The sequence below is a fragment of the Purpureocillium takamizusanense genome, chromosome 8 (assembly GCF_022605165.1).
Source record: "Purpureocillium takamizusanense chromosome 8, complete sequence".
Lineage (NCBI taxonomy): Eukaryota > Fungi > Ascomycota > Sordariomycetes > Hypocreales > Ophiocordycipitaceae > Purpureocillium > Purpureocillium takamizusanense.
This window is the reverse complement of record NC_063075.1, coordinates 2,211,421-2,236,752: the sequence shown is the minus strand read 5'-3', so window position 1 is coordinate 2,236,752 and position 25,332 is coordinate 2,211,421. Positions and strand designations below refer to the sequence as shown.

The window sequence follows — 25,332 nt, the reverse complement described above, 5'->3', positions numbered from 1 at the left end:
TGGTGGCTGCACGAGATTTCGCTGAACACTACGTCTACGTTGCTTGTGAGAATTTTGGGAGGGTTCGAATACACACGATACAAATCAAGCTTTGCGATGGTCGAGGAGGACAAGATTCGGGAAACTGCTGCCTCTATTTATATACGACAAGAGTGCCTTTGACGCAACTGACAAGGCGCTGGGAGCTCCTGCTCGCCGAGTTTACTGCGTCACCTTAGCAAGCCCACGCAACCGTCATATAAGACCGAGAAGGAAAGCTCCGATTCACAAAACACCTTCTTCTTTTTTGTGGCAAACAAGCTTCTTCGAAAGCAAAGCGCCAAATCAGTCAAGGCATGCATGCGCCAACACGCTTGTCCCAGTTCTCCTCGCAACCAAGAGCCCGCAGCACGGATGCCATGTCGTCGCAGCAGCGGTCCACCTCGCGCGCAGACATCTGCGCAGTGTCCCACGAGGCGATGAAGAGGATGCTGTCCGTGGTGATGTTGAACATGTTCCAGCAGAAGCCGCTGACGCGAAAGGTTAGCTGATATGTGTCTTACGAGAGAGAGGGGGGTGTTACGGCTCCCAAGTCATGTATGTTACAAGGTGAGGATGGCGGAGCGCGCAGACTTACAAATCCGGCCAGTCGTGGCGCGACACTGGCTCCAAGATGGACGAGGACTTTTCCTCCTGATATTGCGGCGAGAGCGCCATCCCCATACTCACATCCCACACAAACGACTGTCGAAGGGTAGCCTCCACCGCGGTAGGCGCCTCCTCCTTGAGCTCCTTGAGGATGCCACCCCACGGCGCGTGCTGGTGTCGAACCGTCTGCTCAAAGTCAAGCTTCATCCTGGCGAAGAACTCACGCACGGTCTCTTCGGGGCGCACCTCGACCATGTTGACCACGCGCTCCACCGTCGGCCCGTCCACGCTCATCGGAGGGGGCAGGCAGCCCTGCATCCAGTCGGGCACAAACGGCCACGAACGGCCGCCCTCGTAGGAGCTGTACACGGCGAAACGCGACTTGGTCTGCATGATGCTGAAGAGCACGACCGCGCAGCGCGCCAGGATGGGCGCCTCGATGCCGCAGGCCTGTCGCAAGACCAGCAGGCTGGGCAGACTGACGAGGCGGCTTCTATGCGGAAAACGAAACTCTCGTTCCTTCTGTCCGTTCCATTCTCCTTTCCAGATAGCCTCTCGGGCCTTTTGGCGAGCTTCTGCCTGGGGAGCGTCCTTGTCGCTGGACACCATCCATCCTGGCGCGCGCTGGGGTGGCCAAAGGGCTGATTGGAGACGAGAGATGCCCCGAAGGCGCTGGACGTGGAATCGGATGTCCCTCTGGGCGGCGAGGCTGTCTTGGTAGTCGCGGTGCAGATCTGCAAACAAAATGTAGGGGGTTCTCATGGACTGTGTCTGAGGCTTTCCGGAGACGAGACTGGCCAGGTCCTTGTGCCACTGGAGCAGGAACATGGCGTCCATGACAGAGTGGCTGTACGTCATGGACAGGAGGCACTGATTCGTGTTCTTAATTGAGATGATCGTGGCAGAGAACATGAACTCGGGGGCCTGGGACGATGTAGCGTCGTCGGAGCACATCTGCGTGGCCTGCTCCTCGCAAACGGCCGTCTGCTCCTTGATCTGACGGGCGAATAGTTCCGTGCCGGCTTCAACGACCACGTGGAACATTGGACCGATGGGCGGCGTAGCGACCACCGCCCTGAGGATGGGGTGTTCACGAAGACCGCTCTCCAACGCTTGGCGGATCTTGCTCTGCGCAACGCCGGCGACGCGGAAGTTGACACGGACGTGGAAGGACTGTGGGCGCGATCCTGCGGCCATGCCTTGCAGAGAGTCGCGGATCGGAATGATGTCCTCGACGTTGGACCGCTGCAAGCCAATGGAAATCAGGCGTCTGCATCCCACGTCCCAGAGTTCTCTCGGAGACATGGAAGCATAATGGTGAGGCTTGACCATGGTGAGGTCGTCCTTGCAGAGCTCTTCCTTTCTTTCAACCAGAAAGCGTCGGTAGTCCGTAGGGTTTCTTTGAGCGCTCGAATCTTCGTCCGAATGCTCCGATTCTCTGTCCAAGAGAAGCTTGACCTGCTTCTCGATGGTGTCGTGGACAGCCAGGTCCTGCAGGTACAAGCGCCGTCCCGTCTCGCGCAGGGCACCGTCGCAGTACCGGAGTAGGGCGATGCTGTCGGAAAGATAGGCAAGCGTATCGTCTTTGCCGGGCTTGTCCCCGGTCAACGCGTACCAGACGGCTTGCAAGGTACTGCAGACATCTGCAAGCTGCTGGGACGCCGGGCCTTGTGCTCGCTGGGAGCTGCTTGCCATGACTGATGAACGAAATCTCGCGACGACAGCCTCTGTCAGGAGACCCTTCTTCGGCTTGCCGAGGGAGGTGACGGGCCAGCGCTCGAGTCCAATCTCCTGCAGTGTGTACACATGATCGATGGTGTACTTGGGGCCCAGGTCCTTTGCCTTTTCGCTGATCTGAGGCTTAGTGATGTTGTCTGGCAGATTCACGACTGCGACGAGGAGCTGTCCGGCGGTGTCATCAGGGATGCCAACTATCTGGCTCTAAGTAACGCGTATCAGCCTGTGTCTCACGGCAAGAGGGGTTAACGAGGAGTGCCTACCTGCACGCCGGGCAGCTCCGCCAAGGCAGACTCGATCCTCGCAGGGTGGATGTTTTCTCCTCCGCGGATAATCAGATCCTTGTACCGTCCAAACAGATACACGACACCATCCTCGTCAATCTTGCCTTGGTCGCCGGTGACGAGCCACTTCCCAGTGTCGTCCGCGTAGAACGCGCCGTTGTCCGCACCCGCAAAGTAACCCACAATCACGGATGGTCCGCCAACGTGCAGCTCGCCAACCTCTCCACGCTGAAGCACGTCTCGGGTGCCGGGCGCGCAGATGCGGACGTTTGCGCCGGGCAGGATCTTTCCCACACCCGGGTGGTATCCGTCGGTGAGCATCGGATCGCCGCGCGCCCAGCTCACGAGGGGCGCTCCCTCGCTCATACCGTACGCCTGCACCGCGTGGTCTGCGCCGAGCTCCTCGAGGCAGAGGCGGATGTCCTCTTCGCTGATGCCCGTGCCTCCGATGGTGACCATGGAGAGGCTGAGGTCGTCTGGGCTGGGGAAGTCCTTGTGCGCGAGGAGAGCCCGCACCAGTGTTGGGGTCGCGGAAATGACGCTGCATTGTTCCTGGGCCAGGGCGCGGACGGTCGCCGCGACGTTGAAGGTCTTTGAGGGGAATACGACGGACGATCCGGTCCGCCATGCTCGTAGGGCGTTGTTGATGGCGAAGATGTGGGACACGGGCGTGTGGACAACCCACTTGGCGATGTACTCGGGGGGGTCCGGATCAAAGTCGAATGTCTGGGCGATGAGGTTACGGTTCGTGTGGATGCAGCCTTTCGGCGTTCCAGTCGTGCCGCTCGTAAAGATGATGAGGGCTGCCTCGTCCGTGCCCTCCCGATCATCGAAAGTTATCTGTCCCACAACTGGCGATCCAACTCGATCGCCCTGACTGTCCCTCAGATTGTGACCATTGAAGGTCATCCAACCTTGCTTGAAGCTACCAGAGCAGTCGATGAGGAGCTTCTGCGCTGCCGTCTGGCCTTTTCCCAGATCAAGCGAGCGCGCCATCTCCGCATTCTGAACCACCAGCACCTCCGGGTTCAAAGTCGAGAGGATGAATCGGGTGTCCTCGCCGCCGCGACTGTCGATCGGGACGTAGACCATGCCCATCTTCGCGGCCGCCCAGAAGAACAAAGCCCATTCTGCCGAGTTCCAGAAAATCGCGGCCATGTGCATGCCGGCGTGACAGCCGAGCGCGTTTAGGTCGTCTGCCAGGTCCGTGGCTCGTTTGTGCAAATCAGCAAAAGTCCACCTCAAGCATTGGGAGCCCTCGGGGGAGTCGTCGCTGTCCACGCTGCCACAGCCATCCCCGAGCTGCCACATGGATATGAGTGCGGTTCTTTCTGGGAACTGAGATGCCGACCCGCTCAGCACATCCCACAGGCTCTGGTTCGAGTCCTCGATTGGGTTTCCATAGACTTCAGCGCGGCGGTCGGCCACCTGCTCGTCGCCCTCCATGTCGTGAGTCGCCATGGCAGGAGCGCCCGTATCGTGCTCTCAGTGGCGTGCAGTGGCGTGTAGGAAAGCCTTGAGGGACAACTGCGGTGTAGGCGTGAAGCAAATGAAGGATGGGTGGCCTCGGGATTGCCCTTCAACGCAGACACTCGCGTTTCTGAGGTGGAAGGACGCCCTCAGTTATGGACACCCGCCGTTCGCATCATAACGCAAGAAAGGCTTGGGCAAGAGGAGGCGTTGATGCTTTATCCATGTGGGCAGGGCGCTCTTCGGGCCGGCATCGAAGCACAGTTCATCACGACATTCATCGCTCCAAGAGACGGCGACACCACCACCCCGCAACTGCGCATTCTACGTACTCAGGACCGGATGAGAACTTCTCCGTAGACGCGGATGGGCCTATGCATCGCCCCACAAAGCACCGGTCAGGTACAGGTTCAACCAGACGCATGTCAGGTGGTAGCCTCAGGGCTTCTATGTTCGATGATGTCTCAGACGCACACAGCATGGCAATCATCAATCTCAGAATATTCTTGATACGGAGCAAGTGTTGTACAAGCACGAAGTCCTAGGACGGGATTGATATGCAACCAAAGATATAGATAGGTTCCCTATTCCGTGGACTGGAACCGGGATCGCTCCATCGCTTCTCTATAGCACCAGACCCGACAACAGGTTGATTGAGAATCGCGATACTTAGTGGACCGTGCAGCTCACATATGACGCCACTCGCAAGGACAACGAACCATATCGCGTTTCTAGTTGCACAACAGGCGCGATGCTGATGATTCGGCGCTGACAGCCTTGTTCCTGCATACTACTTCGTATATGGGCGATCAACAGGGCTGAAGTTCTCACATGCGGTCGGACGAACACGATCGACTACTGGGGAGCTGAGATACGAGCTATTGTAATTGCGATACACCATGGGGTGAACACGAGCTCATGTTCCGTAACATGCGTCGTCTCACAAGCTAGTTGCTTTGTTGCAAAGTCGACGACCATACCTGTAGCCCAATGATGACAGCACCCGGATTGTGGCACCTCAACAGACATCTGCATTGCTTGGCTGGATGACATTCACGATCATCTTTAAATCGGCTATTAGAAATGTGTGGCAGCACAAGACGAAGAGTTCACATCTGCAGTTCGTATGCAAATGGAAGTTGAGGTGGCCATACGGGCGCCATTACACATCCCCTCATCAAGCTGAGGAGCAACAGGTCCTTGTCAAAAAGCACACATTGGGTCAAGGTATCGACAACACTGGGGATGGAGGGGACATGTCTTCATACTGTTTTAATGCCCTCCAATGTCTGTATACACGTACCTACAGATCACTCCGTGTACGATTGTCCGGGCTCAAAGTTCCTTAGGGCCATGTCGGAAGTAAAGGGTGAAGAACCACAAGGTGCCTGGTCTCATGCAGGCTGCCACGCGGCCATAGATCCTAGCCACGTCCGATCCGCGCTGTCGGGACCGGAGACTCCGACACCCACGTCGCTTACCCATGCCCCGAGCCCGCGACAGTGTGAGACAAGTCGGCCCACAAAGAGATGTCACCGCAACCGAGCTGTGCTGGTGAGGCTGCAGAGATCATGCCGGCAGCCTGGAAAGAAGGCAGCCAACCACGGCACTGTCCAGCAGAGTGGAACGACGTATGATTGTGCATGTACCCATTGTTCCATGTCTCATGATGAGAAGATCATGCGACTGCGCTTATTCGTTCAGTCAAATCCCACTGTACTGCATGCACCATCTACATGCACCATCTAAATATATCTACCGTAGGAAACTCCCAGTAATGTGGCATACGACTTGTGCGCCAACCACACATGATCCACCATTCACGCCCGTATGAGTATCCATTCGTCCTTGTCAGGCTCAGGGAGCACCATTCGGGGCCCAGACCTAGCCCTATACCGCCGTACCCTCTCTCAAGCTTCGCTTTTGGGTTAAGGTAGGTGCTGCATCAAGCACAAAAACACGAGTGTGCTTCGTCGTGGCGTTTTGTGGTGATGTCTTTCCTTGTCAACATGGCAAGGCTCTTCTTCATTACGTCTATGAGGGAATGCAACGCTCCATTCAACCCTGGAATCATCGGGTAAGACAAAGCAAGGTGTGAAGCCACGGGGTAATAGCAATTAATTCTCCGTAAGACTCTAGCGCCACCGTTTATTGTGATAACAATTGCTACCCTTAACTGAGCGTAGTTGACCACAAGCTTGCTTGAGTCGTAGAACCATGTCCCCTCCTTAGACACCGTGGCACTAAGTTTTCGTCCATGCTTTCATGGCCCCGTCGACAGGGCGGCTGAGGTTCATATGGGTTGGTTTGCGCCGAGAATCACCAGTGAATCCAAGCTTCAACGCAGGTTTACCGGCCGCCAGCCATGTTCGGGAGTTCTACAACAATGAAGAGATCAAGTCCACCCACATGGACCGATGGTCCGCCCACACGTTGCTTGTACTGGGATAGGTCCGGTTCCCAACTTTTCAACGTCAGTCGCGACCCCAACCTTTCTCTCTTCACCATCCGCCTTCGCGATCCAGCCGTATCCACGATGCAGGCTCCGGCAATCAGCACTGAGCGGCTGCTCTACGTGCTCCTGGTCACTCTTGTGGCTGTAGGTGTTGCTCGTAGGACATGGAACCTACGAGGCCGACGTGCTTTCGCCAGATCCCGTGGATGTCTCCCGCCACGAAGCCGAGCCCCCGTCAAGGACCCCATCTTTGGCTTTGACTTCATCTACGACGCAATCTTCAACAAGGCGGGCGACAGGTATCTGGAGAGCACACTCAAGTCCTTTCGGGAGCTCGGCACGACGTACACAATGAGCCGGTGGGCTATGAGCGTCTTCTACACCTGCGACAGCCTTAACATGAAGCAAATCTTGGCCGGCTCGTTCGAGGACTTTGGCCTCCCGCACACGCGAGTCACAGCACTGAGCTCCTTTGTTGGTGACGGAATCTTCACGCTGGACAATGAGCCATGGTACCATGCCAGGATGTCGTTGAAGCCGATGGTGGCGAGGTCGGACAAGGAGACCATACGCGGAATCCTCGAGGGCAACTTCCAGTCCGTGCTTCGGCTCCTGCCTGACGACGGCGCGTCTGTCAACCTCCAGGACATCTTCTTCCGCCTCGTCATGGACTTTGCCACCGAATACCTCACAGGAAACTCTGCGCACATGCTTGACAACGAGGACACACAAGGCGCCAGAGCGCAGCAATTTGTTTCCGACTACATGACATGCTCCACCGAGGTCATCACCTGCCTTGGTCTAGGCCCTCTGCAGCACTTGAGGTTCAACAGCGATGCAAAGAGGGCCAAAAATGCAGTCTTCAGCTTCCTCGATGCCTTCATAGACGACTCGCTGCGCAAGCGCGCCATCAAAGGGGCCAGCGTCCGCGATGACTTCTTGACCCAGCTCACGGCGTTGACGACGGACCGCATGGTCCTCAGGAACCAGCTTCTGCATATCTTGATCGCCACACGAGACACCGTGGCAAGCACTTTGAGCAATCTGTTCTTCGTTCTCGCGAGGAACCCGCAGGTCTACGACAAGCTCCGAGCAAACGTGTTGGCCGTCGCTGGTACCGAGGCTCCTACCACGGACCAGCTGAAGCAGATGAAGTTTGCGCGTTGGTGCGTCAACGAGTGTAAGGTTCATCCTCTTGTACATGCTGCAGAATACTATAGGTTTCGTTCTGACCCTAGGTATGTAGCGCTGCGACTGCATCCCGTCATCCCAATCGGCGGCCGACAGGCGAGGAGGGACACTGTTCTCCCCCGCGGCGGCGGAGCGGACGGACAGGCCCCCCTCCTGGTCCCAGAAGGCACGATCGTCATGTCCAACGTGTACGCCATGCACCGCGACGAGCAAGTCTTTGGTGCCAACGTGGAGGCCTTCAATCCCGAAAGATGGGACAATCTTCATCCCGGATGGGGATACCTCCCCTTCAGTGGAGGACCCAGGATCTGCATGGGACGTGAGTACATGCAACGTTCTCACCACCGATCTCATAGATGCTAACACTTGACACGCGCAGAGCACATTGCACTGACTGTGGTGCAATATATCTTGGTCAGGATGGCGCAGACGGTCTCGTCAATTGACGGCCTTGGAGAGAAGGATTGGGTGGAGCAGTATGCGTTGGCGACGACATGTCGAGGAGGCGTTCATGTAAGCCTGCACAAGGCGTAGATGGTGAGCGCAGACTGGCAATCGAGGGGTGAACAGAACAGAGTGTACTTATTCAGGCAAAATTATCTCAATTGAGAAGCCTCCCAGGGTTGCATCAGCAGTCCAGACATTGATTGCGATGAAGCAACAATTCGTGGATCACTATAGGGTGAGCCTGGGGTCCACATGTGGGGTGTATATGCACTAATAACGGGCATTCTCACTATACCTGTCAAGGCAGAGTGGCCGAGTGGTCTATGGCGACGGTCTCAAGTACATGTCTATGCACTTCATTGCTCTAGCAGTGTTCCGTTCACGAAAGTGGCCGGGGTTCGAATCCCCGCTCTGTCATTTCTTTTTGCAATTTGTCCGTCCATGTCAGGCAAGGAAAGACAACTGCGTCCTTCTTTTTGGGGAAAAAGAGAAAGGAAAGAAAGAAAAGAAAGACAAGCAAGCGGTTTGGGCCTTCCGCTGGACAAGCCTGAATTGCGCCGCGGAAGTGGCATGGCGAAAGGGGAGTTGCGGTGCCCGAACAGGGGGTCTGACATCAAATGGAGCATCGTCAAGTGTTCGTCAGGCAGAGCTGCACTACAACAAGGGACACACAAGGGGCACTTCACAATCGCATCTGTCTTACTACGCAAACGTATCAAATATTACCTGCACCACAGACTTTCTTAGCTTAATAAAGTTGTCGGAGGGACTGTCTGTAGGTTGGCCAGTCCCGTCCCGGCGTATTCTCATGGCAGGAGCGAAGCATAATACAAACTGGCCGCGCCGGTTCATGATGAGACGCATCTACAACAGACTACGCGAGCGACAGAGATTTGTCCCTGAAAAAGGCCTTTCGTCAGGCGCTCCCTACGCCTTTTAAAATAGAAACCTTCCTTCCTCTCGTGACCACTCGGGAGCTGAAGCTGCCCCCAACCTGCTGCTGTGGCAGCTGGGAAAGTCAAGCCTGCGGTATGTGGCAATGGCTCTCTAGACCTATTGCCTTAGATATAGCCTCCTCACTGGCCTGGCCTCTTTCACGGCGCGACCCCAGTCAAGTGCGTGGCACCGTTTTGTCCGCACCATTTCTCCAAACTGTTGATGATGTTTGCTACGCTACCTCGCAGGCGGAGCAGCGTATTACTTACATACATGGGCTGGGCCTGACTGTCGCACATACAACATGAAGGCACAATCACAAGTTGGGAACGATCACCGTGTTGAAAAAGAGCATGATTTGAAGCTTTTTGTACCCAACAATCGCTGTGTATCCCTGCGTGCCCCAGGCCTGAAAGCCTTTCCAGTCAAAGAAATGAAGACTTGATTGCCCAGAAGCCCGTTCCCCCAAAACCCAATCCCGACAATCCCTGCGCCAGTCCAAAGCAAGACCCCAATCCAAGCAGCCCATGTCCCATCGCCAAACGCCCCAACCCAGACGCCATTTTCCCATCCAAGAAGATGCAGTCCCCATGCAAGATCCAAAATCAAATCCCAAAAACACCGCGTCTCCCCCATTTCCCCCAACCCAGGCGAATTTTGCCACCAGAAAAACCAGGGACATTTGCGGATCCCAACAAGAATGTTTGTGCAATGAGTTCAGGCTTGTACAGTGAGTCCAGGAGCCCAGTTCAGTGTCGCCTCTATGATCACCAGGTGAAGGGGACGTGATTAACGTGTGTGACGTTGTCTTGCTCATAACTGGGGAAGACATCTTCCATGTCCCCATCACTGCCCTCATCACTGTACTCATCGCTGTACTCATCGCTGTACTCATCACTGTTGTCATCGGAGACCCAGGCCTCGTCTTCTTTGGTGAAGCGATCATTGCAGATATAGACGACAAGAGGCCACCTGATTTCAGTCTCCGTGACGCCCTTAAAGGGCTTCTTGTCTTTCTCCCATTGGAAGCGCATTTCCTCAAACTCGCCAGCACGGTCAAAGACCAGCGTGACGCTGCGCGGGATGTACTTTGAGTTGTACGCGCGCTCAAACATGATGTCTGTGGCGTAGAAGCCATCTTCCTGCTTGATAAAATGTTCGGCCTTGAGACCGCGAGGAAGGCGCGTCTTGCCTTGGATCCTCCCGCAGCAGTATGTCTCAGGATTTTGGATCAGACCGCTGCTGGTCAAGCACATGAGAATGCGCTGCTTGTTTGACAGATCCAAGATGGCATTGAGGGAATCCAGCATTTTATTGCCGTGTTTCCCGACTCGCTCCATGGCGAGCTGGGAAGATTCCCGGAACATGTCTTCATGTGCGTTTGAAGTAAAGTCTATGGAGTGGAAGACCTCGCTGATGATTTCTGCCTCAAGATTTGCATGATTGACGATGTTCTTCATGGCAGTCTCGTAGGTAAAGCGCAGTCGGGAAGCGATCTGTGTCTGCTTCATGATATTGCGCGCGTCATCAGGACTCAGAGAGGCCATCTCCTCGAGCATGCAATTCAGTGAATAGGTGACTCCGGCAATATATGGTGCCATGGAGTCCTCCTCTCCGCTTGGAAGAGCGGGAGGTGCGCGGTCCATGTTGGCAGACATTGCTAGACGGAGAGCGTTAGTGTAAGTCGCCAAAGGACGCGTGACACGGAAGGTGCGAAGTGCCTACCTTGTTTTTTGGACAGGCGCGATGTAGAAGAGTAGTAAGGAGCAGGTCTTACGCGACTCGTAAAGTAGAGTGCGTTTGTTTGGTTTGTTTTGAAGAGAGATCTTGCGCAAGATGGAAGAGTAGTAGAGGGTTGTCTGACGCCACTCGCTTTGCAGAGTACGCTTGTTTGATTTGTTTGAGAGAGAGAAGTGGTTTGTTTTGAGAGAGGTATATATATAGAGAGTTTGAAGATGTGTGAGAGTAGTAGTAGAGGGTTTTTCTCAAGCGACTTGCAAAGCAGAGCGCGTTTGTGTGGTTTGCGTTTTTCAAGAGAGAGAGAGATCTTGCGCGATCCTCAGTGTGGAGTGTTGTTTTTCTGTGTGCTGCGACGCGTGTAAGTGACATGCACCGCAGAGACGGGTCGAGGACCATACCCTGCGGGCTTGCAACAAACAGAGCGAAGCCAAAGTGCGTCTCAGAGGATCTCTTTGCGCGGTTTGAGTGTGTGGGAAGATTGTCTGTGTGCAGCAAAGAGTCGTCTCTGAGGATGCAGGAGGAAAGAAGAAGATGGGCCAGGGGCGGACTTGGGAGAAACTGGGCGGTCATTTATGCCCGTCAGGACCAGCACGGATCAGCGCGAGTCTGGGAAATACGTCTCTTATTAACCTTTGGGACGATTTTCTGGAAAAGAAGCTTTTGTGGGTGACGCGATGTTGTTCTGGCGGCGTCGAAGGCCTTCGAAAGGTCGCTTGGGGGACCCCATCGTGAGGTGTCTACTGAGACGCCGGCAAAGTCAGTCGCGGTGTTGACGTATTACTTAGAGTGTGATAAGGCTAATAGTGTATATAGCGCGGGCGCAAGTTGTTATCCACCGCGGAACATAGAATTCGCGGCGTGTTAGCGCCTAGAGGAGTGATCATGACTCCCGTCGTGGACGCGTCTCCTGTTGTTGGCAACATTCGCGAAAGAACGAATAAGAAAGGGAGTTGATTTAATTTGAATTATGGGCAAAGCTTATTAAATCGCAAAGGCAATCAGGAGTGTATATGGCAGGTCAATCAGTAGGCCGCCGCACCATGGAAGGTGCTGGTGATTGCAGCAGCATATACATGGATGCATCACCTCACATCCATTGCTACGCGTCTGCGTCCTGGACACTGGGTGTTTAGTCCCCAGTGGCAGCGTGGACACGGCTTTGTCATACCATCCCTGCTCTGCCCCGTTGCAGAAGCTACGGATGATGCTCTAGAGAACAAGATCAGAAGAAAAAACATTAACAATATGTCGTCCTCCATCTCTGCACCAGACTGCGCCAAAAGAGGCAATCAGACGAGGTGAGGTCTGTCGCGAGTGGAGCCGGCCAGACGGAGGGCACCGCTGTTGATGTGGGCCTCGACACCCAAGCGTCTCCATCCAGTCTGCATGCAGTCCGCACTGTTGTCAGACAGTATTACGAAGTTGACGGGGGTGGCTTGCCTGCCAGGGTCTACGGGGGGCCCACTGTAAGGAACAATCACGGGCTGGCAGAGCTGGAGGAGGGGCATCCGCAGCCTGAAAGCGCTCAAGCCGCGGGGCAGTCGGTGAAAAAAAAAAAAGTAGAGAGGCTTGGGGTGATTGTAGTGGAATTTTCTCGCGAGCCCCGGCCACCGCCGCCGGCTCGTCTTTCCTTTCCTTTTTCTTCTCTTCTTTCTCTTTTCTCTTGGGCATTCTGCCTCGCCTCGCCTCGCGCGTCGTCGCCGCCCCGTGGAACCTTTCGACATTCTCGCTCCCGAGACATCCTGTCCGACCCCCTTTCCCCCGCAGGTTCCCGCCCCGACCGCCACCGAACCAGCCTGCCCACCGCCCGTTTCGCGCCACCAACCGTGATCCCCCAGAACCCACGTTCAAGATGGTCGAGAAGATCTACGTCACGTACAACGATGTGAGTGACCAGCAGCAGCAGGGCGCGCGCGTCACCCGGCCGTGACACGGCGCGTACTTCTTCTCCTCCCCTGCGTTGGTGCTCGATGCCGACAGGCCGAGACCACGCGACCACCGCCTCCCACCCTAGGACCAACCGACAAAAACAAAACCCTGGAAAAAGAGTCACGTCACGTCCGGTCACTGACAAAGTCCCCCCCGGGTCCGCAGGTGCACAAGCTGTGCCAACAGTCGGCCGGCAAGCTGCTCGCCGACTTCCAGCCGCAGCTCATGATCGCCATCGGCGGCGGCGGCTACGTCCCCGCCCGCATCCTGCGCTCGTTCCTCAAGCAGCCCGGCTCGCCCAACATCCCCATCCAGGCCATTGGCCTCAGCCTGTATGAGTCGCTGGGCGGCGAGGACGAGAACGTCGAGACCATCGGCACAAAGGTCACCCGCACCCAGTGGCTGGACCTGACGGCCCTCGGCGAGATGGAGAACCTGGTCGGCAAGCGCATCCTCATTGTCGACGAGGTCGACGACACCCGCACCACCCTCGAGTACGCCGTCAAGGAGCTCGAGAAGGATGTCGAGGCCGCCCGCAAGCGCCTCGGTGGCGACCACCCCGAGACGGAGTTTAGCATCTTTGTCCTCCACGTGAGTCTTACTTCTTTCCCACCCCCTTTCTTCTCGCCCATAGCGCCGCCCGCTGACAGCCATTGTAGAACAAGGACAAGCCCAAGAAGGGTACCCTGCCCCACGACATGATCAAGACGCGCTACCAGGCCGCGCAGACGGTTGGCGACGTCTGGATCAACTACCCCTGGGAGGCAATGGACATTGACGAGCACGACAAGCTGGCTGACTCCGCCAGGAAGTGATTGGAATAGACGTCGGGACTCACGTCATGACCGCAATGAAGGAATATTTGGGTGGTGCGGAGGGCGGACCTTTATGAGAGCAAATAGCTAGGTCTAGTGACTCGGAGTTTATAGTGTGTGTGAATTTCATGCTGAATAGATGGCTTTTAGGTCGACAGTTCTTGTTGCAACTGTTTACTTCCTCATCGATGCTCATGATGAATGCGTCTAACGACTCTCGCAAAACGCTGGTACAAAGGCCCCTGTTTCGAAGCTTGCCACACCTTGCGCGCCTGCAGCTGGTAAGCCATCTACTAGCATCGTATTGTTGATCACACCATTGCGTTGACTGATCTAAATGAGCTGTCCGAAAGCTTACCGAAATTACGCAACGCGTCACCAAGGACCGTCCCTTTGGCGCAAATTCAGTTGCACGTGCGTACATGAACGATTCTTCAAGTACAGCAGGCTCCAAATCTATTCGTCTGTAATGTTATATACAGGGTATCCGCAAGTGGTCGGTCTATGGTAGGATTCGCAACATTCGTGACTCGTAGCCGCCCTCACCCGCCCAATGTCCCCTCTCTTTCGTGCTTCTCCTTGAGTCTCTTCTCTTGCTTCATAAACTCGCGAATGCCCACCGGCACGCTCTTAAACACATCCTCTTCCCACATGTCCTTTGTGATCTTGGCGTCGCCGATGTTGACTCCCCAGTTGGTCTCGGAGCCCCCGCCGTCCGAGTCCACTGTCGTCCCGCTCCCCTGCTTGAGCCGCCGCTGCGCCTCGTTCTTCAAGGCGGACCACTCCTCCATGTCGTCCCTGTAGCGGTCCCAGACGCAGTTGACGCAGCCGCTCATGCAGCAGTTGTCGGGTTCTTCGGGCCGCGGCGGCACGAGCACGCCCGCGATGTAGGCGGACTGCGACTTCTTGAGCGCGAGGCGGTCGGCCTGTTCGGCGGGGCCGAGGAGCCGCGAGCCGAAGACGATGCGTGCCTTTTCCGCGGCGGTTTTGGGGGGCGGTGATGGCACGGGTGGTGATGATGATGATGATGGTGGTGGTGATTCCGCGGAGGAGGGCGCGGATGTTGCGTCGGTCTTGCGGGCGGCGGGAGGCGTCGTCTTCTTTGCGGTTTCGGGCCTCTTGCTTGGCGACGACGGTGGCCGCACGCGGGTCTCTGCCGTGCTCGGCGGGTCTTCGGGCTTGTGGCTGAACGGATACGGAATCGGATCGTGCAGAATGTCCTCGTAGTACCCCCCCAAGGGTGTTCTCTGCGGCCAGCTCTCGTCCCCAACTGTGAGGCTTGTCGCGATGTGTCGCCGGGTGGCCGTCTGCGACATGGGCCGAAGGAGGCGGCGCAGGGGCGCTGCCGCCAGCCTCGGTGACGACGCCATCGTTTTGGGCAAAGCGTGCGCGGTGATGGTTATTGCAGATGCATGAGAAGAGTGCGGTGCGTACGGCACGGAGGCGAAAAGCGAAGGCGGGTTGGCGATGCTCGGTAATAACGAGGGCGAGGTCGGAAGAAGTTGTTTGGAGGGGCAAAAATGACGCCGGGGCTCGGGAAACTTCACTTCGCAGCCGAGCGCTGTCCGGCGTTGGCAGTTTTCTTTGCTGCCCGTACGGACGGGCATGAATGGATCTAGCCACCATCCGCCACTTGCACCGGTGGCGTCGCTCTCAGGCACTGGGTTGGGCTATCCGCACGTGATGGCGCTCCAGTTCCGTGACACTGGCAAGAGGGCCCGCCAAATCCCGACTCAAATTGTTGCTCCGGGTGTGCGATTTCTCCAAGTACGTGCGATCATTGTGGTCAGATTCTATGTAATTTGTTTCTCCTTTGCATCGTGTATCATTTGTGCGATGCAACTGTGTCACGGCGCTGGAATCGCTTCGCGCCCCGTCTCGCCCTGACCCAGCTAACTGCTAGTGGGCCTCACTCAACTGACGTTGCTGCCCGCTGCCACACACCAAAACTGGAGCCCAGCAGCAGCCTGTAAGCCGCCCGCCCGCCCCAGTCCGTTTGTTTGGATCCGACACGCGCCTCGCACCTACAACCCCACAACGACATCTAAAGTAAAGATAGGTACTCAGAGTCGCTCGGCCACCACCCCTCGCCATTGACTGCATATTTACGATTCGGGTATCCATGCAGCGCTCATGATGCCGTACTAGTCGCCGTGCAGCTTCTTTTCCGCAATGGAGGAGTCCGCGCCCAAGCGCCGGCGCGTCTCCCCGCGCTCCTCTGCGGCGCCCGCCGCTACGCCGCCTTCCGAGCAAGCTCCCATACCGCGGCGAAAGCGCCCATCCTTCGCGTCGCCGACCAAGGCCAGCCTCTCGCGTCACAACCCGCAGATACTCGAACGCCGCCGGTCTGCCTCCCCGGCGAAGCCTACGGCCACCGCCGGCCCCAGTGCGAGCACCCGACCCGCGGCGCGCCGCGGGAGCAACGCCAGTGAGCAGAGCATTTCGGATCTCTTGCGGACGCAAGCCGAGGCAGACGCAGACGCGGAGGACATACTTGCCAGCGACCCGCCTATTGAACAGGATGCGACGCGTCCAAGTGAGGCCGGGCCAAGCTCCGGGGCCTCTATAAGGAGGACGAGAGGGGGTCTAGCCGCCCCGCCGCGAAGGTCTCCGGCGAAACCGATTCCCAGGCCACTGCCGCCGCCGGCTCCCGAAGGCGACGACGAACTGAATCCGTTCATAGGCCACACGCTGCGCCGGTCGCCAACGACGGGTGTCTCCATCCCAGCGCCGCCTGAGCCCGAGCTCCCGCCAGTCGTCCCCGACGCGGTGTCGTCGACGCCGCCGCGGGGCATTCATAGCAGTCCATCGCGATGGAGAGTGCGAGACAAACCCAAGAAGAGCTCGCCGTTGAAACCGGCACCCGAGAGGCCAGCAGGTGGTCCTAGTAAGAAGCCCTCGGCGCGTACACTCACCCGCCCACCCGAGCCACTGCGTGACACAACGCTTGACCCAAACACAAGCTCAGCGCGGCAAGTCTCGGCCTTCGACCCGCTCGCAAGCAAGAAGAAAGAGAGGGATGCGCTGCAGGCGGAGATTGCCAAGTTGAAGCGCGACTTGGAAACAGCAAATAAGGAGAACGAGCGCATTCGGCTGATGCAATCGTCCGGGCGGACGGTGACGGCTACCAACGAGGATGGCGTCTTGGACCTGGTGCAGCGGTCGCTCATGGCATCGCAAAACGCGTCTCGTCCAAGCGCTACCCAACAACTGGTACAAGCTGCGATGAACCCGATCGGTCTTTTGCCTTTTGGACGGGCAGTCCCAGTCACGTCTTCTATAGGAGAGGAGGACGCCGAGCTCGACAACATAAAGTCGCATCATCCAATCTCTTTGACCGCCGAAGAGGAGATTCCATATCTGGAGCTATTCAGCCCCTTCAGCGTTACGTGCACGATCGCGGTCCTAGGACCGTTACCAGAACACCCTCTTCGCCAGCGTCGGCTCATCACCCTCCGATCACGAGATATCCCTGGGCTGTTCACCGCAAGGCTTGAGATGGTCATCAACGCCATGAGCCTCAGCATCCTTGAACTAGGCGTGTCGGCTCTGGAGCCCGCCGCCCAGTTCGAGCTGGCACCATTTATCGACAAGATATGCTCCGGGAAGTGCAACAGAACGATGCAGCGCAATGTGGGCATTCTGTCCTGGGCCATGGGCGAGTGGTATCGTGTGGCTGTCCAGAGAGCCAAATTCTGGCGTGGACTTGAACAGCGATTAGGTACAAAACAAACGCTACTTGAGACAGTTGCGAGGCGACGAGAGAGGCGACGGCAGAAGGATGACGAAGGCGAAGACGACGGGGCAGATACACAGCCCGCGGTCTGCGACGTTGCAGACCTGGTGCGCCTCCTCGGCCGTCAATCGTACGACCTTGCCTTACCTGTGGGCTCAGACGAAGGAGCGTCACTACGGTTGGAGTGGAGAATCGGCTTTGACTGGACGGGCGAAGCGCAAAGCAAAGCCGCCATCCTGGTCGGAGTACCAGGCAAATGTAAGTCACAACTCGACCCAACTTCGCAGCACCACACTGACGCATGCACAGGGCGAGAGGCGGATCAACGAGGCGTGCTCGGCAAGCTGCCCGCCTTGTTCAGGGATCTGATTGACGGCGGCCAGGAAGCCGAGTCAGCTGTGGAAACAGTGGTTGCGCTTTTGGCCAAAGCATAGGCGCGCAGGAGTTGTAATGAGCCACGACGGGATGACACGGCGACATGGAGTATATGGTTGTGTATGGACGCTGGCAATGTAGCTGCGCGCATCATCCGCAGGGCGCCGAGCCCGCATGATTAAGGTTCTTCCATTCCCACTCTTCGCTTCTCGTCCATGACCGAATTCGTAGAATAACCGGTTCGTCTCAACCATACCGGTGCGCAGGTCGTAATCCGCATTTAGTCCACCGACACGCCAAGCGTGCGCAGCTCCGTCTTGGCCAGCTCAATCTCCTCCATGAGCTCCTTGCTCGCCTCGGGGACGTCGTTGAAGGTGAGGATGCCCCAGCCGAGGCGGAAGAGCAGCAGGGCGCCGAAGCTGACGAGGGCCCAGAAGGGCAGCTAAAGAGAGAGGGGGGATTAGCGACGCGCCGTGGGAAGAAAAGAAGGGGGAGGACGGGGCCGGGAAGCTTTACCAGAGGAACGACCTGCTCCTGAACGAGGGCGGGCAGAGGGATGAGGCCGAGGTAGAGCGCAAAGTAGAGCTGCGCAATAGCATTAGCACAAGCGCCCAGTCTTCAATTCTCCCCCGTCGGGAGGCGGGTGTTTGCTCGGCAGGCGTACAGAGGAGACGAGGAGGGCGAGGGAGACGGTCTGCTGGGCGCGCGTCATGGTTGCGAAGCGGTGGGGGCGTGCGTGCGGGCGGGCAATGGAGTAGGGTTGGGTCGGGTCGGGTCGCGAAGAAAGCTCGAAGATCGACGGGCGAGACTGGCGATTGGGGGGTTGGGAGGGGGAGGAAAGGAGTGACGGGCCGTATGTCGACGGTGCGCGGCGCGAGAAGGTCGGAGTGTGTTGGCGATTATTAGTGGTAGAAGGTCCGTCGCTGAAGGGAGACGTGTAAGGAGTCGCGCGGTTGCCAGGCGCAGAGGACAAATTTCGGGGGGTCTGCGCTGAGGTGACTAAGCGAATTTTTTGGGTGCATGTGTGACGCCCCGCCACAACTCGTCCGTCGTTCAGCAAGAAAGTGCGGAGGGAGAGGGAGAGTGAGAGAGCCTATCGTCGCCTCTTTTCGTCCACGGCAGTCGTCGTCAATGCCACTCACCACACCGACGAATCTGGGTTCTTTCTTCGACTATTGTCGGCTGCGCATCCATTCACTTACTGCGAGCCAGTGACTGCCCCGGTGCGGTTGTTGAGAAAGCTTGCATCAACCCGTCTTTCTTTCTGTGTGCGACCCACCATCACAGGCGACCGTTACAATGCATGCCTTTGTGTGTGTGCCCTGACGCATGAATAGGGGGGTCGTCGGGGGCACCAGGTGTCGACGGGAGCTTCACGATAGTATTGCCCGTCAGGTTCGTTGGAGACGATTGTCGGCCTTCTCTCGTGTCGAAGCGGTAGGTAGTTACCAGAGCTCCTAGGCGGATGGATGGCCGCAGCACAGCTCGATCGGCGCGGCGCTTTCTGGGCACGTCGTGGGCCACCCACCGCTTTCTCGCCCATGGTTGCTTTTGCAAGCGGGTGGAGGCGGCGGAGCTGTCCGCAGACATCGCGGGGTCCCGAGGGTGTCGCTGCGACTCCCGTCCCGCGGCAGTCACTGCCGCACTTTTCGCCTGTGTGACCGAGCTTGTACCCTAAACACGGCCTACGGAACTCTAGCACTTTAGGACCGTCTTGTGAAGATATATATTTCCCATTATCCCTTAGCCACTGAACCATTAGTAACGACGACGACGACGCCTACGCAGGCTCCAAAACGCCAAACGTGGTTCCTCATGGGCTGCGCTAACCCACACTCAGACATTCAGCTTCGGCCGCATGTCACATCCTTCCCGTCTTGGGCCACTTGCTCGCTGCAGGGAAAGCTGCTTGCCGGCCAGCCCACCGCGAGTCGGGTGACGGGGGGAATGGGGGACGGACCCAATGAATAGCTCGCCCTTTGCAATTACGACGTCAATCAGGGCATCAGATGTGACGCCGGGGGGGACTCGCAGCTCCAGCAACATGGTTGCTTTTGGCCTCGTTCGGCACGGCCCTCGTCCTGGCTGGGGGCTACTAACTAATGCATGCTTTGCGATGGGCCCGTGGACTTTGACGTTTGTTGACTGCGTCGGTGCAGCTGTGGTTCGGCTCCCAGAACACGGGGTATGATGAGAGGAGGGGGGAGAAAAGGGAGAGACGCAGAGAGAGAGACGGAAAGGGAGCTCGTCGCACGGCTCGTGGCTGGGAGCCAACCGAGTTGCTGTGCCGCTTTGGCAACCACAGACAGCTACACGACACGGATGTCGCCTCTAGACCGTCGACCGGGTCTCTCTCGCAGGCAGACCGTTCTCATTAGTAGCGATCCACGGTGGCTGCATATGTGTGTTGTCAATCCCTCCATTGGTACGACGATTCCCGGAGCAGCTGGGGGTTCACTGCAGATGCATGTCTCCGCTTGTCGAGCCACGCTGCTGCTGCCAATGCTATGCTATATGAACGGGCAAGGTCCCAGAAACCGGCTCTGGAGCTGCCAGCTACCTTTTTGATAGCAGCTGCTGCTCCCTCCCGGGCCCTCTCTCATCAGCGTCTCGCGTGTGCGTTGACCCGTGCCTGTGTTGCTTCGCTTTCGCTTCACTTCACCATGACGCAGCCGATCCCCCAGCCGGCGGGCGTGCCCATCCTGGGCAACATCTTCGACATCCAGCCCAGCAACACCTGGGCGTCGCTCAAGAAGCTGTCGGAGCAGTACGGCGAGATCTTCCAGGTCAAGGTCTTTGGGCACACCATTGTCTTCGTGGCGAGCGTCGCCCTGGCGCAGGAGCTATGCGACGAGAAGCGCTTCCGAAAGTACGTCGGCGGGCCCGTCGTCGAGATACGCGACGCGGTGCACGACGCCCTCTTCACGGCCTACGACGACGAGGCGAGCTGGGGCATCGCGCACCGCATCATCGCGCCGAAGCTGCAGCCGGGCGAGATGGCCCTGCGCTTCGACGAGATGCGCGACACGGCGTACGAGCTGTTTGACGTGTGGAAGGCTCAGGGTGAGGACGTCGGCGGGCGGTCGTCAGTGTCGCCGTTCAAGGACCTCTCCAGGCTGAACCTCGAGGCGACGACCTTTACGCTCTTCGGGGTGCGCCTCAACTGCCTGAGCGGGCCGGAGCACCCCATGCTCAAGGCCATGGAGGACTCGACCGCCGAGGCCGTGATGCGGCCTACCCGGCCCGGCATCCTCAACACGCTCCTGTATAGGGGCAAGTGGAAGTCATCCATCAAGGCGCTGCGCGCGTATGCCGCGGACGTGGTCAAGTACCGCAAGGAGCACCCGACCGACCGCCAGGACGTCCTCGCCGCCATGATGAACGCGACGGACCCCGAGACGGGCAAGGCCCTGACCGAGTCGCAGGTCATCGACGAGGTCGTGTCCATGCCCATCGGCAGCAGCACCGCGCCGTGCCTCCTCGCCACCGCCATCTACCTCCTGCTCAAGAACCCCGAAAACATCGCCAAGGCGCGCGGGGAGCTGGACGCCATTGTCGGTCCCGGCGGCGAGTTCAAGCACGAGCACCTGGACCAGCTGCGGTTCGTGCAGGGCATCCTGCGCGAGTCGCTGCGCCTGTCGTTTGCGGCGCCGGGCTTCAACATTGAGCCGATACCCAGCAAGGATAATACCAACAGCAACAGCAACAACAGCAAAGCTCCTCCCGTGCTGCTCGCCGGTGGCAAGTACCAGGTGGCGCACAACCAGGCCATGATCATCGTCATGGCGGGCGTGAACCGCGATCCGGCCGTCTTCGAGGACCCGCTGGCGTTCCGGCCCGAGCGCATGGTCGGCGAGGCGTTTGAGCAGCTGCCGCCGGGGGCCAAGAAGTGGTTCGGCAACGGCAAGAGGGAGTGCATCGGCAAGCACTACGCCTGGCAGTGGAGCCTGCTCGTGTTGGCCATGATGCTGCGGGACCTGGACTTTGAGATGGAGAACCCGGACTACAAGATGGAGCAGGATGGGTGGTTCAACGTTCGGCCGATTGGGTTTAATGTCAGGGTCAAGGCGAGGGTGGCTTAATTGCTATGGCTCTTTGTTATTTGTTTGTATGTTTGTTTGCCTACTTGTTTGTGCGGGACGGGGTGGTGCGGTGCCCGGTGCGTCGAGAACCGCGCGATGCAGATACCTACCTGCCTAATGATATCATATAGTCTGAATGATGAACACGTTTTTTCTTGGAGGTGCCTATGCGGTACCTACTCTGTATCCTAACTCCTGCCATGCTGAGGGTACAAGACGGTCCTGATGTAGGACGGATGCCACGTCCTACCTCGTTTCTACTCGTTATACAAATCAAAGACGCTCGCTAGCCTCGCGGCCCTCACGCACCATCCCAAGGCAATACTCCAGGAAACCCACCGTCGCCGTGCCTCATCGTCAACACGTTGTCGTAGTCATCGTCTGTCTCCTCCTTCGCTCTGGACGACCAGGACCGCACCGCTGCTCTCCCAGGTGTGCGTGCATCCACGGTCTGCAGCAAGCACCTCCTCCTCTCACTGCACCATCTCCACCGCCTCTGCCGCCTTCTTACCGCCTCCAGACCTCTTCGACAGCACCGCAAACGGATCCTCCCCCCTGCGCAGCGCGTCCGTCAGCGCCGAGATCCTCCCGTCCACGCGCTCGTCCAGCCTGCGGATCGCCTCGTCCACGCCCCAGCCCGACTCGCGCGCCAGGCGCTCCACGTACTCGACGACGCCGCGCCGCCCGCCCACGTAGTTGCTCGCGTACTTGCGCGCGCGTAGGTCCCCGCGCCGCCAGCCCGTGCCGTGCTCGCGCTCCAGCGCCTCGAGCGCCGGGTTGCCCCCCGTGCCGACCTTGAACTCGCGCCAGATGCCCGCCACGGTGCGCGGCTTGGCCTGGAAGCGGAACGGGCGGCCGGGCGGGCCGGAGGCGAAGCGTGGGCCCTTGTGGCGGGGGACGTTGTAGCGTGGCGTGGTGGTGGTTGTCTGTTGCTGCTGCTGCTGCTGCTGTCCTTGTTTCTTTGTCTTGTTGCGGCTGTTGGCTGTGCCGGCAGCAGTGGCGGTCGAAGCGGTTTTGTTGTTGTTGGCAGATGTGTGCTCATCATCCTCCAGGTCCATATCATCGTCGGTCATGGAAGCTTCGGTTTCTTCAGTTTCGTCGCCAGAGCCGTCGTCACTAGGCTGTTCGTTGATGTTCGGATCGGCATTCTCGACAGAGTTATCGTTGCAAGAGGTTGCGATAGTGCCGTCGTCACTTTCAGGAGAAGGCGAGACTTGCTGCTGAGTGGCAGGCGCGGCGGCAATGCCGGTAGCACGAGTCTGGAGAATATCGTTTTAGTACGTGCAGCCTTGAGAACGATAATGAAACGAAACAACAAAGCCAATAAGGAAAGAGGGGAAAAAGGAAAGAAGGGACGACAGGTTGTCCTCATGCGACACAACAACTTCCACCGAGAACAAAAGAAAGAGATAAACAGAAACAAACCTTGGAGCGCGTAGCGGTTATACCCCCACCGGCCTTCTGGCCCTTCTTGACAGGCGTCGGGCGGTTGCAAGACGACCGCTTCTTTGTCCTGGTGTTGGTGTGGTGCCGCGGTGGTGGTGAGAGAGGAGCAGTCTCCGACTTGACGCTGCGCAACATCTTCCTCTTCCTCATTTCCTTCTTCTTCTTTTCCTGGCCGCGCTCGTCATCGTGAGTGCCATGCTCAACTATCTCCGCCGCTGCTCCGACGAAAGTCTCGTCGTCTTGGGATGCTTCGAGCGGCGAGATGGGATAGACGACGACCGTTCTGCCACCGCCGGCGATGCTGCTGCTGCCGTCCCGTTCGGAACAAAGCGTGGATGGATCCGACGCCGTGGACGAAAACGACCCCCTGGAGGTCATCGATCCCATGTCCGTGAAACTGCCAGCACGTCCGTCGTGGCCGTTGTCATAGTTGACAGCATAGTAGTGGTTTCCGTAGCCGGTGTGGGAGTTGTTGTTGTGTTGATAGCCTGAAGCCATAGTAGGAGCATTCTTGGCACCACCGCCGCCATTCTCAGACGCGAAACCCATGTTGCTGCCGCCACCACCGCCACCGTTGAGAGCATGAATCTCTCCCATCTCGGAGGTAATGTTGACGATCCTGCGAACCACGCCAACCTGCGCCCCCCAGCGGCGGCGGTTCTGCGCGCAGATATCCCGCAGCGCGCCCTCGACAAAGTACAAGCTCGCGCGCACGTCCTCCATCTCGCAGCGGTACTGGTGCTGCAGCTTCTCGCGGGTCACGCAGCCGTGTTTGTTATTGTTGTTGTTTGTTTTGTTGTTGATAGGGGAAGCAGGGAAACGCATCGTCGTTGACGTCGTCGTCTGCTGCTGCTGCTTCTGCATGGCGCGCAGTTCCTGGGCGGCCACGGCGACGAGGTCCTGAAGCATGGGCGAAGGGGATGCTGCTTCCTCTGTATCAAAGGGGAAGAGGAGACGCTCCACGGAAGTGATGGGCTGGGCCATTGTCGATGTAGGATGATGATGGTGATGATGGAGTGCGGTCCCGTCGTCAGGGGGGCATGCGTTGAGGAGCTTGGTTACCTCCATGACGATAGATCAAGTAGCTGTAGCTGCGGTCGTAACTTGTCGTGCACGCGGGTAAGGGGGCAAAACACAATGAGATGGCTAACTGGAGGGAGGGGAGTGGGTTGGATGAAGGTTGGATGAAGCGCTTGAGAAATCTGAACGCGTCGTTCAGAGGACCGATCTCGCGGGAAGGGGTAGGAGGAACAAACACTCGTTCGCGGGCCCTCTGCGGCTCCATGGCGGGCAGTGAATGTGCGTTGCTGGGCTGCGTTGCCTGCGCCGTACGGAAACTGGAAACTGGGCTACCTACCTGCCCGCCAGCACTGAACAGCAACCCCCTAGCGAAGGTCGGGCTCGGTGCTGCGCGGCAACCTGAACTGCTAGAGTGAATTTCACGCGAGCACATGTTGGGGGGTTGGGGGTTTCATGGTCAACGTGCTTGCATTGTCGTTGTGTTCTATGAAAGGTTGACGCCAAAGGCAAAGAGGGGGCGTGGGATGCCTTCAACGGCCACCCGCAACTCGTCGTAACTGACCTTGAGAGATGCTGCAACGGTGCAATGTCCTGTGCATGCTCGATGGCGTGCAACATCCGTGTCTTCTCTCGGCAAGTTCTCTAAAGTTGAAATTCAGAGCGCTGGGTGAGGAAACCATTGTTGAAGTCGCGTCCCCCCACCCACTCGGCCCCAACCTCTATCAACCACAACACAATGAGCCCCGCACTTCAATGTCCATGCCATGTTCCCATTCGTGCGTCATTCTATCATGCCTTCCTTCTCTCGTTCATCTGTCTCCGATATGACGGGTCCATTCTGTCGTCTCTCGTCTGTCATCTGACTGGTGTCTGTTGTTGTTCTCCAGTGTATATGTGTGTATGCCAAGGGGTAGATGCGAACCAAGCTTGGGAATGAAAAAATAGCCACGCCGCAAAGGCTGGGCCAGTGGGTATAGTGCTTAACGCCGATTATGCACCTGCTGCTGCAATGCGAGAAGAAAATGAAGTAGGAAAGGCGGAG

General features: G+C 57.8%; 9 protein-coding genes and 1 non-coding gene across 11 annotated transcripts; 5 read left to right on the top strand and 5 right to left on the bottom strand.

The window, feature by feature from the left end:
- Nucleotides 1-102: 102 nt before the first annotated feature.
- On the bottom strand, nucleotides 103-4,280 carry JDV02_008725 (putative NRPS-like protein biosynthetic cluster). The gene is made up of 3 exons (XM_047990353.1): nucleotides 2,628-4,280; nucleotides 617-2,568; nucleotides 103-509 (listed from the first exon to the last, which is right to left on the bottom strand). The coding sequence occupies exons 1-3, from the start codon at nucleotides 4,107-4,109 to the stop codon at nucleotides 329-331; spliced, it is 3,615 nt and encodes a 1,204-aa protein (XP_047846360.1). The 5' UTR covers nucleotides 4,110-4,280; the 3' UTR covers nucleotides 103-328.
- Nucleotides 4,281-6,344: 2,064 nt separating this feature from the next.
- Nucleotides 6,345-8,356, top strand: JDV02_008724 (uncharacterized protein). The gene is made up of 3 exons (XM_047990352.1): nucleotides 6,345-7,753; nucleotides 7,820-8,083; nucleotides 8,144-8,356. Exons 1-3 carry the CDS (start codon nucleotides 6,484-6,486, stop codon nucleotides 8,296-8,298), a joined length of 1,689 nt encoding a protein of 562 aa, XP_047846359.1. The 5' UTR covers nucleotides 6,345-6,483; the 3' UTR covers nucleotides 8,299-8,356.
- Nucleotides 8,357-8,513: 157 nt separating this feature from the next.
- JDV02_008723 lies at nucleotides 8,514-8,628 on the top strand. The gene has a single exon. It is a non-coding gene; the product is annotated as a tRNA-Leu (tRNA).
- A 1,286-nt stretch (nucleotides 8,629-9,914) lies between these two features.
- JDV02_008722 (uncharacterized protein) lies at nucleotides 9,915-11,614 on the bottom strand (the record flags this gene model as incomplete). The annotated part of the gene is made up of 2 exons (XM_047990351.1): nucleotides 9,915-10,807; nucleotides 11,518-11,614. The coding sequence occupies 2 exons, from the start codon at nucleotides 11,612-11,614 to the stop codon at nucleotides 9,915-9,917; spliced, it is 990 nt and encodes a 329-aa protein (XP_047846358.1).
- An 856-nt stretch (nucleotides 11,615-12,470) lies between these two features.
- HPT1 (Hypoxanthine phosphoribosyltransferase) lies at nucleotides 12,471-13,792 on the top strand. Of its 2 annotated transcripts, XM_047990349.1 has the most exons (3): nucleotides 12,471-12,772; nucleotides 12,982-13,407; nucleotides 13,476-13,792. In XM_047990349.1, exons 1-3 carry the CDS (start codon nucleotides 12,740-12,742, stop codon nucleotides 13,629-13,631), a joined length of 615 nt encoding a protein of 204 aa, XP_047846356.1. In that variant the 5' UTR covers nucleotides 12,471-12,739; the 3' UTR covers nucleotides 13,632-13,792. The 2 variants fall into 2 exon arrangements, with proteins under 2 accessions (XP_047846356.1, XP_047846357.1); XM_047990350.1 differs by having other exon boundaries at nucleotides 12,471-13,407.
- JDV02_008720 (uncharacterized protein) lies at nucleotides 13,693-15,236 on the bottom strand. The gene has a single exon (XM_047990348.1). The coding sequence runs from the start codon at nucleotides 14,999-15,001 to the stop codon at nucleotides 14,174-14,176; it is 828 nt and encodes a 275-aa protein (XP_047846355.1). The 5' UTR covers nucleotides 15,002-15,236; the 3' UTR covers nucleotides 13,693-14,173.
- Nucleotides 15,237-15,415: 179 nt separating this feature from the next.
- JDV02_008719 (uncharacterized protein) lies at nucleotides 15,416-18,036 on the top strand. The gene is made up of 2 exons (XM_047990347.1): nucleotides 15,416-17,625; nucleotides 17,677-18,036. The coding sequence occupies exons 1-2, from the start codon at nucleotides 15,804-15,806 to the stop codon at nucleotides 17,799-17,801; spliced, it is 1,947 nt and encodes a 648-aa protein (XP_047846354.1). The 5' UTR covers nucleotides 15,416-15,803; the 3' UTR covers nucleotides 17,802-18,036.
- JDV02_008718 (uncharacterized protein) lies at nucleotides 17,728-19,234 on the bottom strand. Its single transcript, XM_047990346.1, has 3 exons — nucleotides 18,407-19,234; nucleotides 18,259-18,327; nucleotides 17,728-18,184 (listed from the first exon to the last, which is right to left on the bottom strand). The coding sequence occupies exons 1-3, from the start codon at nucleotides 18,452-18,454 to the stop codon at nucleotides 18,023-18,025; spliced, it is 279 nt and encodes a 92-aa protein (XP_047846353.1). The 5' UTR covers nucleotides 18,455-19,234; the 3' UTR covers nucleotides 17,728-18,022.
- Nucleotides 18,869-21,985, top strand: JDV02_008717 (uncharacterized protein). Its single transcript, XM_047990345.1, has one exon. The coding sequence runs from the start codon at nucleotides 20,250-20,252 to the stop codon at nucleotides 21,822-21,824; it is 1,575 nt and encodes a 524-aa protein (XP_047846352.1). The 5' UTR covers nucleotides 18,869-20,249; the 3' UTR covers nucleotides 21,825-21,985.
- On the bottom strand, nucleotides 21,956-24,254 carry JDV02_008716 (uncharacterized protein; the record flags this gene model as incomplete). Its single annotated transcript, XM_047990344.1, has 2 exons — nucleotides 21,956-23,083; nucleotides 23,250-24,254. The coding sequence occupies 2 exons, from the start codon at nucleotides 24,252-24,254 to the stop codon at nucleotides 22,298-22,300; spliced, it is 1,791 nt and encodes a 596-aa protein (XP_047846351.1). The 3' UTR covers nucleotides 21,956-22,297.
- Between the last annotated feature and the right edge of the window lie 1,078 nt (nucleotides 24,255-25,332).